This window comes from Myripristis murdjan, chromosome 21 (genome assembly GCF_902150065.1).
Source record: "Myripristis murdjan chromosome 21, fMyrMur1.1, whole genome shotgun sequence".
Lineage (NCBI taxonomy): Eukaryota > Metazoa > Chordata > Actinopteri > Holocentriformes > Holocentridae > Myripristis > Myripristis murdjan.
The window spans coordinates 26676029-26689222 of record NC_044000.1 but is presented as its reverse complement, the minus strand read 5'-3'; the positions used below and the strand labels follow the sequence as shown (position 1 = coordinate 26689222).

Here is a 13194-nt window from a genome sequence, read left to right as displayed (position 1 = left end):
TAGTTTTAAAATAGATTTACCAAGTTCTTTTAAATTTATCAAACGAACCTCCAAGAGAGTTTCTCTGCAGTATTGCATTACATCCTCAAAAGAGTGTGTGATTAGACACCTATAAGTAAATAAACAAATAAATAAATAAATAAATAAATGAATGAATGAATGAATGAATGAAACATGTCAGGACCCCTGACAGAACGCCTCTGGCACACTGTAATTCCTTTGTGGGGTGGCGTAGCTCAGGAGGTAGAGCGGTCATCCGGTAACTGGAGGGTTCCTGGTTCGATCCCCGGCTCCTCCAGAGTGTGTCGAAGTGTCCTTGAGCAAGATACTGAACCCCTCACCGCTCCTGATGGACACCTGGCGCCTTGCATGGCAGTCTCTGCCATCAGTGTGTGAATGGGTGAATGTGAGGCAAAAACATTGTAAAGCGCTTTGAGTGGTCAGTAGACTAGAAAAAGCGCTATAGAAATGCATTTACCATTTCAATCCAAAGTGCTTTGCATTGTATCTTGATGTCTAAAACATCCTGTATTAGTTAAATTTAATTTGAACCATGACTTACATATTTCCCGCTTCATATAAAAAAAGGTCTTATCTCAGTCACTCAGGAGCCTCTCTACAATATGTTGGTCCCACAGGAGTCAGGCTGCAGGATCTGAAGTGAAACAATCAGTTTAATAGATTTTCTAAACCAGGGATAGAAAAGAGCATAGATCACAGGGTTTAAACAGGAGTTAAAATAAAGCAGCCAGATTCCAAAGGTTGAAAACAAAGCACCAGTTGAGATATCCTGGCCTGCAAGAGAGGGGCAGTAATATGGACAGAAACAAACAAGAAACACAACTATGACAATCCCGAGAGTCCTGGCTGCTTTCAGCTCCGATTTCTTAGCAGTTCCAGTCCCTGAAGGCTGCAGAGTGACAGACACAATGTGGGATCTCATGGCACGAGCCTGAGACACAGCCACCACAAACACTCTCATATACAGAACTATGATCACAGTAATGGGACCAAAAAAGGTCAATAGAAGGTCCACAGCTCCTGCAATGTAGTTCAGGACAAACAGACATTCTCCATAACAGGAATTATATCTGTTTGGTTGTCTCAGGAAATCCTTCAGTATCAAACAGTTGTATAAAGCAGAACAGGTCCAACACAGACAAACACAGATTTTAACTCTTTTCTGAGTGACTTTGGTGGAGTAATACAGAGGGTCACAAATAGCCACATAGCGATCGACTGATATGAGAACCATGTTTCCTACTGAGGCAGAAGTCAAAATAAAAGAGTTATAGTAAAAGAGACCACACATGAAGTCACCCAGAAACCAGCAGGACCCTATGAGGAGGATTTGACCCGGCATCAACAGGAGGCCAACAAAGAAGTCTGATACAGCCAGGGAGAGGAGGAGGAGGTTGGTGGGGGTGTGGAGCTGCCTGGAATGGGAGAATATCATCCATAATATTATAGCTGCAGAAACAGTCTAATCAAGATGTAGCTAATATGAAACATTATTAATCAAATCAACATCAAAATTGAAAACCTATGTGACATCCACATTCTATCAGAAAGTCTGTAAATAAAAATCAATATTTAGAAATGTAAAAAATATTTTAGACTATGCTGAGAAATGTATCTCTGCCTGAAGTGGGAGATGGAGATGATGACCAGCAGGTTGAGAGCCACAGTGAGCAGAGAGATGAAGGACAGCAGGATGTAGAGCAGCACAGCCTCGGATCGAGGACGGATCAGCCTCCTGCAGGAGGCGTTGAGGAGGTGTGGAAAGCAGAGTTCAGCTCCTTCCAGGGTCTCCATCATCAGAGAGAGAGGAGGAGAGGAGAAGCTCTTGAGGTCTGGCAGCTCTCTGAACAAACTCTCTGTCACACAGCTCATTTATTTCTTATCTCCTTGCCCTCCCTTCATCCCCCTGCTCTCTCCCTTCATGTGGCTTTTTTCCTCTGGAGAGATGCTGTCCCTACCTATATTTGCACTTTCTACACCATGAATTTCTATGTTTTTGCAAAACAAACATCTGTGTTTCCTGTTATTAGAGATGTGGTGACACATTTCTGTTGTTAAGCCACAAAAAGAAAACATGAAGACAAAGAGAAAAGTGATGGAGTTTGGCGTTCTGGTGAGAGATGTTGTCTGAACATCACAGGAGCCCCTTTGCACAAGACATGACACCTTTCTCAGCTGACAAGACCCATTCCAGCAAAACAGTCTGCAAGCTCTTTGGTAGCACCACGGCAAGCCGCCAACACAGCCTAGCATGGTGTTTGTCAACCTTTTAAATGTCAGTGACCCCAAATTGATAAACATCAAGCTGTGAATCCCCATCTGATAAGAATTCATTATTCCAGAACTGTCTACGCTAAATACTATCACTATGACTTGACAATGTTGTGTGATCAAAGATTACCAAGACTGTGCTCCTATCTGAGCCGAGCGTTTCCTGGGAGAAAGGAGTTGAGACTGCCCATGAGTGGAAATGGCTTAAGTTCTCAGCAGTAAAAGACCTGGTTAAGGAGGCAGAAGAAGGATAGGATGGCCATGGCAGGGGACAAGAGACAGGATTTGGGGAGCAGGGGCAGCTAGAGGTCAGCAGCAGGGGGCATCAGAGAAACAACACTGCCACTGCTCTGAACTCAGGAAAAGTACTGACGTAAGAAGAAAACATCAAGGAACAGCAGTCCTTGCCTGATGACCATGCTTTGGGTTACCAAATTTTCAAACCCCCAATGCGGGACCCTTATGTTTCTCATTTATGCACATGCACCTGTATGAGCTTATGCATACACCTTAGGCATTTTCAGCATTTAGCACACCTACAAAGGTAAACCTTTCAGCACCATGGACAGCACTCAGTGGACAAAAATTGTTTTGTCTTGCAAACTCCACCAAAACTTGTCTGTGTTTGTGTGAAAAAAAATTGTGGGAACAAAGACACAGATGTAGACACAGATGTGACTGGTGGGGTAATGCAGAGGGTGACAAATAGCCACATAGCGGTCTAGTGGGGAATTCCCTTGGGAGATGAAAGGGGCAAAGAGATAGGGTCAGCATCTCTAGGTTTGGAGTACACACTGCTGTTTACTCCAAACCTGCTTGATGTTTTTACACCACCCGTTATTGATCACCTGTTGACATACATGCAGACTCCCCACCCCTCTCCTTGTCAGACTCCCTCGTTCGGTCTGCCCTGTAGATGGTGAGGTTGTCGAAATGTACCTCAGCATCTAGGACAGCCTCGTCAAGCCACATTTTGGTCAAGGCAATGATGCAGGCTTCCTAAATGTTCCTCTCCACCAGGCATTTTGAGTGAAGTATATCAACTTTGTTCCAGAGAGACCATACATTTGACAGAGTGTTGGAGGTGAGAGGGGCTTTGAAGGGTCACTTTCTCAACCTGCTAAGCACCCTTCCTCAAGTCCCTCCTGTCTTCAGTAGGACTTCTGATGGGAGGGCACAGGGTTGTTTGATTCTGCAGAGCACTGAAGACTGGGGTGTTATTGGGACTTCACAGGTGTAGGTGACTCCATCATTGCCACGAAATTGATGCAGTAACATACAACTATCCTAACTAGACAATAAAGAGACAGTGCACATTAGCTTAGGCAAAACCAGACTAATTGGCACAGTAATTGTGGATATGAGAGGTAGACAGGCATACAGACAGTGTTGTTGCAGCAGAGTATGCACTGTGGGTGTGGTGATGGGCGTGGCTTAGCACAAACGGGTTCTCAGTTTCCAATCAAACCCATGCAACATAATGAAATCCTGCCAGGAGTTTGATCATGAGTCAAGACAGCATGGACCAACTCTCCATGCTAACTGGCCAAAGGAGTGTGTCCTATTACAAAAACATGACGACAAAATCTGGCTGAAACAACACCAGCATTGCTGGGAGGGGACATGGCTCAGCAAAAACAGGGCTGTAAATGCTAGCTGGGAACTTGGTCTGCGCTGTAAGGAGAACAATCTTGTTAATATGATATTATTACTATCATTATTATTAGTAATAGTAGGGATGCAAATTATCGATTAATTCATTAATCAATAGTTGATTCACCTTATCGATCGATTATCGATTAATTGATAAGCGGCGATTTTCCTGAGAAGCTGAATTTCCCTCAGAATTTCCCCCCTCTATTCATTTTCCTCTCTAACATTTCTTCCTCATGTAACGTGCTTCCATGCGAGTAGTTATGGTTGTTCTAGATTATAGCCTGGCTCGATGTAGTTTATCACCTCTCGAAATCCCTCACCGTCAACAATGTTTATCTGCGACTTCCTGTTCCTGCAGCATGGAGTAAGTGCGTCTCCATTGCTCCCTCTTCAAAGACATCTAATTTGACTGATTTAAGTCATTAATACAATACAATGTCATAATCTGGCATCTCAAAAAGACATTGTATCCTGAAGTGCAGAATGTTGGCGAAAGATCGGAATTTACGAAGCAACTCTGTCATGAACTCCTCAGCCACAGACCGCACAGAACTCACCTCAATTATACGAGAGGTTATTCGAGAGGAGATTGTCATGGCTTAAAACTGCAGCCAATAAAGGAGTCAATTGACTGTCTACAAGAAACAATGAAAGAAACATCTTCAAAGCTGCGAGAGGTGGGAGAAGCAGTTACAGACAATGACAGGCGGCTGGCTGATGTGGAGAAAAAATGTGCCAATCTACTCTCAAAAAGCATCACACTGCAAGAGAAAATTCAACAAACTGAAGACCACAGCCGTAAATTTAATATCAGGATTACTGTGATTCCCAGCGTAGCTGAGGGTGGACAGCCAACTTCTTTCATGAACAATGTTTTGAGGGAAATGTTTGGTGCTGACAAACTCGGGCAGCAGCCATGTGTGAATATCGCGCACCACACCGGACTCCAATCAACCAGCTCAAGATGTATGATCGTCAGGCTGTTTAGCCTGGAAACTAAAATAACTATTATTTGACTAGCCAGGGAGCAGCTGGGAATTTGAAATTCCAGAGGAAGATAATGCATATCTTCCCGGATTTTTCGGCTGACCTGTTGAAGAGGAGAGCAGCGTTCAAAGATGTCAAAATTAGCTGAGAGCAGTGGGAGTAAAGCATGGTATTCTGCATCCATGTAAGCTGATAATCACCCACCAAAACATCACCGTGATATTCATGGATGCTAAAGAGGCAATGACTTATTATGAACAGGTAATCAAAACCATCCCTCCGTGATGCACAAGTGTGACTCTTTTTTTTTTCATCTTTCTCTCTCCCTCCCAGGGCGCGGGGTGGAGAAGGGGAGGCTGAATGCATTCAGGATCTAATGGAGTGGCTTGGACTATTTAATTTAGTTTTAATTCCTAAAGGATATTACTTAAAGAGCATATTGCAGGTTGGAGACCCCAGTGAATCAATGTGTAGGAAAATGATGTAGGAACTGAATTTTCATTGAAATGTGTATATATATATATATATATATATATATATATACATACACACACACACACACACACACACACACACACATATATATATATATATATATATATATATATATATATATATATATAAAATATGTGTATATATAGATATATAGATATATAGCCTGAAGGAGGACAACCGTTATACAAAATTAATTTAATCAAAAATCAAGTCAAATTATATCTGGCTCACACTCAAATATTTCTAGTGCACAACGTAGTAAAACGTAGCATGGTGTGTTTTATTTTTCTCTCAATGGCCCCTCTGCGGCTCCATAGTACATAAACATAAAACAAGAGAAGAAGAATATTTACATTTTTAATCCAATCAAAGAGGACGTCACACAATTCAAATACATACAGTGTACTGTGCATCAACCAATAAAACTGTTTCATTGGTGTGTGTTGTGTTGCCTGTTGGAACTGACCGCGTGCATCTGCAAACATGTGAAGAAGAAAAAAAATACTGCCAAACAAAACTGAACTTCATGAAAAATGTCGGGAATCCCGACAGGCCCTGAACCTCACAAAGTCTCGTGATGCTGTTGTCACCGGCGTGCAGTGCTTTTGGCTAGCAGCTAAGGTGGAGATTTCCCATGAAAAGACTTTCTAACTTGATATTTGAGGAGAAAAACTTAATATTAACTGGGAAACCAACACCTGACCTCAAGGATTTAATCCAAAGGAAGAGACACAAACTGTGAGGACTTTTCAAACGGAATAGATAGATAGATAGATTTACTTCAAACAGAATGGTACAAAAAGAACGACCGGGTTGTGTGGATGTAGTCAAGTTAGCAAGTTGTTGTGCTTTCTTAGTCTCCTTTTCTCGGTGGGTAGCGGCGGCGTTTGGCTGGGAGAGGCTGACTGCGACCTGCACAGCCTGCCGAGGGCTCTGCTGAAGCACCAAACCTCCACAGCCCACATCCGCTCTCAGATCAGCCTGAAGGCCTTTGGTAAGAGCTGGAGAGACACAGTGCTGGATGAGCAGCTCAGGCTCCACATCACTGCACATAACGAAAAGGTAAAAGCTAACAGGGAGATTTAAAAGTCTCTCTCTCTCTCTCTCTCTCTCTCTCTCTCTCTCTCTCTCTGGTTATAAAGTCTTGTCTGTGCTCGTATATGAGTGACAGTAGCTTTTTAGACTTTTCAGACTTAGTTGTGCTTGGAGGTTTAATGGTGTGTGATCCGAGTGGGTGGTGTTGATAATGTATTGTTGTTGCTCTTATAGACTGCACTGGAGCTGGAAGTTGATTGACTTTGCAGTGGTTTTAATATTGAGTTCTACTTAATATATATTTTTGCATGCATGGACTATGCGATTTAAGCTCTGGCTGATCCTGCCTACCCAGCCATGGACCTCACTGCGCGTTAATTCATGATATACATTGAAAGGACAAGTCCAAAGCATTGATTTTTTAAGACACCTCAGTCGAGGTAATGGATTTGGGGCATGTGTGTCTCGGTTAACGGGAATGAGCCAAACGTCTTTTTATTTTGTATATCTTAAGTGTTGCAATACACTTCTTAAGTGAATCTGGCGCTCCTGGTTGTCACCCAGTAGTGGGGAGGAGTGGCAGGATGGGGGGCGCCAGGGAGTAATTTCACCTAGGGCACCAACATGGCTAGAGCCGGCCCTGGAGGGGGACATTAACGGGGAGTGTCTAATGGTGGGGAGGGCGGGGACAAGCTTATGGTGTTTTTTGTCTTATATGTTGTGTTCCTTTTTATGATGCATCTCAGGTCTATAGGGGAGACCGGGGCTTGTTGTCACACTTTTTACACTCTTATATATTTCTTGGAATCAATACATCATATAAAATAAAAATGTGTACCAGATGAAAGACCAGAGTCTCAGGTATATATTTTGTATCCATGTCATTTTCATATCTTTTGTCATTGCAGAGTTATAGGCAATCAAATGGAGAGTGTGAACATGTGACATGTTGCCCCCATGTTGCCACTGGATTTTGCAACAAATAAAACAAGGACAAAATTATTGTTGTTCTTTTTTTTTTTTAACTTGAAAGTGAACACTGAAGTCAGGCACAAACAATGTTTATCATTGAGTTTGAAGAAGTCATTGAATATGGCCATTGAACAAATGTTAACACAAAATAATATGCAATATGCACTGGATTAAAGTCCAGACTGCCTCAAATGCCTGTTTCCTTTTTTAAACTAGTCACTAGTCAGACTCATCCCAATTGCAGTTCTGGCATATGTAGACTGATTTGCCAGGGGTGCATTTTTCATGGACCCATCCTTTGCATATTATGCACTGCACCCAGGTTTCTCCTGGGCGGCTGTTTCCAAACGGCCTCCAAGGTCCTGTGCCACTGCAAATTTGTAAGCCAGCTTTCTCACCTCAGTTGGAGACAAACCAAAATAGATGTCAGCTGATCTTTTAATATATTTCTCAAGCTGCAGTTCCAACTCTGCGCTAAAAACCTGCCGTGGTGATTTGTACCCAACCACTGTAGTTGGGACAGTTGTCTGACTCTGTATTTCGGCTGGGGTGAATGTCTTGCAGTACCGAGCCAAGGTATGGTAATTGACATTGAAGTGTACTCATGACTGATTTATTAGCTAGGGTCACCTGCCTGACTGCCCTCAGCATCGCGTCAGGTGCTGCACTGCCATATTCTGTTTTTCTTTTGTAATTACTGACCATGTCTTCTCGCTTCTCCTCTCCTTTAAACCACTATTTTTTCTGTAAAAATAAAGTAAAAATTTAATTATGACAACTGCTGATAAGCAGACTGTCTGTGTTAATGTAAATCCTTTTTGAAACTTGTTAGTTGTCACATGTGACAACTAACCCCAAAATGACTGAGACATGTTGCCCCAAACTACCATGTTTGCTAAAGCTAGCTCTAGCTTAAAGTTAGCTTAAAACAGAACAATGACTGAGGTGTGACAGGATGCCTTAATCTCTCCTCTAACAAGTCCACATTTATCACTGTTAGGATTTTTACCTGAAAGAAGCTTATTTTGAAATATATCAAGTTGATATTTTTTTACTTTGGATTGTGCAAAATGGTTAATTGGTGGTCACCTCAGCTCACAATGTGCTATTTTCTTCTCAGACAGGACATGACACCTGACCATATAAAGGAAGAAAACTAGTATTCCACTTTTTTGTTGTGCCCTCTGGTGGAGAAGATAATTGCAATGTGACAACTTACCCATGTGACTTTTATGTGAATGTGAATTTTAAGTTTTAATGGCTTTTTTTTTAGGATTTGTTTAGTATTTTGGCTGTGACTGTACTAAAATAAATTGCACTTGAATACCTAAGAGTGATTCTTAATGCAATATTTCACAAATGCATGGGGTGTCCGAAAACTTTTTTCCACCACTGTAGTACAAAAGATTTAGGAATTTATGAAGTATGGAGAACCCTTTGCCCAGAGGAGACGGCTTTGTCCTTTTATTCCCATGTACATAAATCCTATTCAAGGATAGATTTTTTCTTTATTCCAGTTAATTATATGTCAAAGATTAAAAATTGTCTCTACCATGCTAGGATTCTTTCAGATCATTCTGCATTGAGTTTTGAAATACAGGGTGACCCAAAAAAACGGGAATTTTTGAAGTGCATATTGGCAGACATGAGCAAGTGGCAGCACAATTTTTAAAAAATGAAAATTCCATCATTGTTTCTTAAATGGCATGTTTTCAGGTTTCAATTACTATGAATAAAACATTTTTCTTCCATCACTCTTGGTTTTATTGGATTGTTAAAAAGTTCCCGTTTTTTTGGGTCACCCTGTAGAATTTGGGAAAATATTGTCAAATCCCAAACCCTGGAGATTTAATATTATGTTGCTATCAAAAGAGGATTTTACAACTTACATGAAGGCTCATTTAGAAACTTTTATTGAGGTGCATCAAAATAGTGTAGTATGCCCATCAATACTATGGGACACATTGAAGGCTTATATTAGAGATTGTGTAATTGCCTTTTCTTCATCCAAAACAAGTGAGTTGAAACGCATTGAACAAGATATAATTAATTTGGAGAGGCAACATTGTTTAACTAATGATCCAAATTTATTATTGCATTTAGATGATCTTAAATTGAAATATAATTCTATTAAAACATATGCTAGCGAATTGGCTTTGATAAAATCAAAGTTATCTAGAACAAGGTGATGGCTGGCAAATTATTAGCTAGACAGATAAAAAAGGAATCAGAAGACAGAACAATTCTTAAAATTATTGCTATAATCAATGCTTGTTTTTGGAAAGGTCGTCTTCCTCAGTCTTTATGTTTTGCATCTATAACCCTTCTCCACCAGAAAGATAAAGATCCTCTACAATGTGCCTCTTATAGGCCAATTTCAGTTCTCAATGCAGATTATAAAATCATTGCTAAAGTTCTTGCACTATGGCTTGAAAAAATTGTGCCTAGTTTTATTCATCTAGACCAAACGGGGTTTGTTCATGGTCGTACCTCTACTGACAATTTACGTAGGTACTTTAATATTCTTTATCATACTAATGAATTAAATTCACAGAAGTTATTCTCTCTGTTCTGTTATTCTCTCCAATCAATTGATAGAGTTGAATGGAAATATCTTATGTTTGTCCTTAGAAGGTTTAATTTTGGTCCAAAGTTTTGTCATTGGGTATCAACTCTTTATGGTTCTCCTAAGGCTGTTGTAAAAACAAACACCAACTATTCTAAACCGTTTGTACAGTGAACTACAAGGAGATCAGTGAAATGAAAAGTAACAATAGAAAACTAGAAGAACTACAAGAAAACAGTGAACTGAAAGAGTTTGAGTTTTACTAAAAAGTTTATTTATTTATTTATTTTTTTGCATACCTGTGTCTGTGAAATTTCTGTATGACAACTTTGTATTTAAAAGCCTCTAGGCTGTAGTTGTATACATACTGTATTTGGAACTTCATATTGCTTTGAGGTGTAGGGTAGATGTCATGGTGCTGTTGAAGCAGTTGTATAACTTTAAATTGGAAAGAATCTAAACCCCCAGTATTAGTCCACTGGTGGAATGAACTCTCAAGCTATCTTACACTTGACAATATTTATTACAAGAGTAAAGGCAGATCCTCAAACTTTTTAAAAATATGGCAGTCTCATATAGAATTTGATTTTAATAATTCTTAGGCCAATGTAAGGCATGGTGACAATGATAAGACCTGAGTGCAATGGTTTGTGTTGTCTTGTTGTCTTGTTTAAGTGGGGTCTTCCCACCTTTTTTGTCTGTTTGTTTTGTTAGGTTTTTGGTTTTGTTGTCTTGTTTCTGTTTTGTTTTGAGGGTATATGTTTGGATAACATTTTAGTTCTCTAACGGACCATTCCTTATTTTATATAGGAAAATCATGAAGTATTTATTTTTTTCCCTACATCATGAAGTATGGTAGGAAGACTACCTAATTATCTAGTTATTATTTTCAATTAGTGCAATAAGTAGATTTTTTTGTTAGAATATTTGGCATGATTATAGCACTTATAAAATATGTCTTGGTGTGTATGGACTTTGAGTAACTTAACTTTTGATTGTATTTTCTACACTGCCAAGTTTTCTTTTTTTCTGTGAGGGAAGTTGAGATGTGGGAGGTTTTGTGTTCTATGTATGTATATCCCTCTTGCTGTGATTAAAAAAAAAAAAAATGTAATAAAAACAAACAAACAAACAAAAAAGAATGTTTATCGGCAGCATGTCTTTTGCAACCATATTCAGTGGAATTACTGTGGAGTTGCTGTACTTTAAAGTACAACCACATATTAAGCATTTGGCGTCTTTGTCATCATTTATCAACTTAAGCTGGTCCCACACTACATTCTGTTTTGACCGCTTCATGTTTGTTTTATTTTCGTGTACATCCCAGTACGTCCGGTGTCAGCACTCAGTACAAAGGCGCCCCTGCTTGGACTGGTGGGGCACTACTACCCACGTTCACCCAAGTAAATTCTTATCGATAATTAATCAATAATCGATTAATTGTTTGCATCCCTAATTAGTAGTAGTAGTAGTAGTAGTAGTAGTATCATTCAGGATTTGCTAGTGAAAGTTTATAATAAGAACAAACAACAGATCACTGATGAAGATTGATTTCTGTGGTTTTAATTTCACGTTTATTGCAGAAATTGCACATGTATATGATTTTATTCTTGATGTATTTGCAGAGAGCCTGACAAGCAAGTCCATTTAGACATGTAAACATGAGCTTTAAATAATACAAATCAATGTAATTAGCAAAACTTAATCGTGTATGTACTTAGAATGTGACAGTAATGGTACCTTGTTTGCTTTTTGTCCACGATTTTCAAATGCTGATTGTAAAGACAGTATGGATTTGATTTCTGACTGGCTGGCATGGGACCAGGTAGATGAACCACAGGAAAGATATGAGACGTCATTTGACTTGTGCTTATAAATGATTAAAATATTTAGAAAATTTGAGAAAACTAACACAACACTAAAGTTCAGCAGGCCAGCCATTGCTACTCGTAAAAAGATGGAAAGTAATCACAGCAGTGGAAATCAAGGGCAACTCAATGACTTAACACTGACAATCAGGCACTCTATGTGCCGTCGAAAGTGATCCTCGTTAGCCTACAGTGACGCACTGCAACCCACAAGATGGACTGCAGATTCATGAAGCCCAGGGAAGACAGCAAAGATGTCGATAAGGGCATTAAGATTAAATGGCACTGGGCTTGGATAATGGAGGAGAATGGGAGGCAAGGACAATGTGGCAATAGATAGTTACAAGATAGTTAATAGGGTTATTTTCAAATAATGTATATATGTTATATGATGTCATTTTCTGCATACATACCCCTCTGGCTCAGGAGTTTTTTCCACTATCAGCCCTGGTAACAACATGAAATGACTACATTTCTCTATTCATAGAAAAAATCTTGGTGCAGTCACTGCACAGCCTCTCTACAGTATGTTGGCCTCAGAGGAGTAAGGCTGCAGGATCTGAAGTGTAACTATGTGTTTAATACATTTTCTGAACCAGGGGTAGAAAAAGACATAGATCACAGGATTTACACAGGAGTTACTTAACAGCAGCCAAATCCCGAAGGACAAATATGAGGGACCAATTTTGTAATCCTGTCCTGCAAGAAAGGGAGAGTAATATGGAAAGAGACATATAAGAAACACAACTACAACAAGACCAAGAGTCCTGGCTGCTTTCATCTCAGATTTCATAGCAGTTCCAGTCCCTGAAGGCTGCAGAGCGACAGACACAATGTGGGATCTCATGGCACGAGCCTGAGATACAGCCACCACAAACACTCTCATGTACAGAATTATGATGGCAGTAATGGGAAGAAAAAAGTTTAAGACAAAGTCAATAGTTCCTGTGATGTAGTCAATAACAACCACACACTCTCCATGACAAGACATATAACTAGTTGGTTGCCTCAGTAAATCCTTTAGAATGTAACACGCAGAGAGAACAGAACCAATCCAACACACACAAACACAGATTTTAACTCTCTTCTGAGTGACTTTAGTGGGGTAATGCAGAGGGTGACAAATAGCCACATAGCGGTCGACTGATATGAGCACCATATTTCCTACTGAGGCAGAGGTAACAAAAAAGGAGGTACAATAACGGAAAGCACACATATGTTCCCCCAGAAACCAGCAGACCCATGTGAGGAGGATTTTAATTGGTATAAGCAAGAGGCCCACAAGGAAATCTGAGACAGCCAGAGACAAGAGGACGAGGTTGG

General features: G+C 40.0%; 1 protein-coding gene across 1 annotated transcript; it reads right to left on the bottom strand.

The window, feature by feature from the left end:
• Positions 1–616: 616 nt before the first annotated feature.
• On the bottom strand, positions 617–1815 carry LOC115379912 (trace amine-associated receptor 13c-like). The gene is made up of 2 exons (XM_030080878.1): positions 1643–1815; positions 617–1436 (listed from the first exon to the last, which is right to left on the bottom strand). Exons 1-2 carry the CDS (start codon positions 1813–1815, stop codon positions 617–619), a joined length of 993 nt encoding a protein of 330 aa, XP_029936738.1.
• Positions 1816–13194: the final 11379 nt, after the last annotated feature.

Coding starts and splice junctions, on each gene's coding strand:
- LOC115379912 (XM_030080878.1), bottom strand. CDS start 1,815: ATGGAGACCCTGGAAGGAGCTGAACTCTGCTTTCCACACCTCCTCAAC. Junction 1,437..1,642: donor ATCTCCATCTCCCACTTCAG/GCAGAGATACAT, acceptor CTCCCATTCCAG/GCAGCTCCACACCCCCACCA.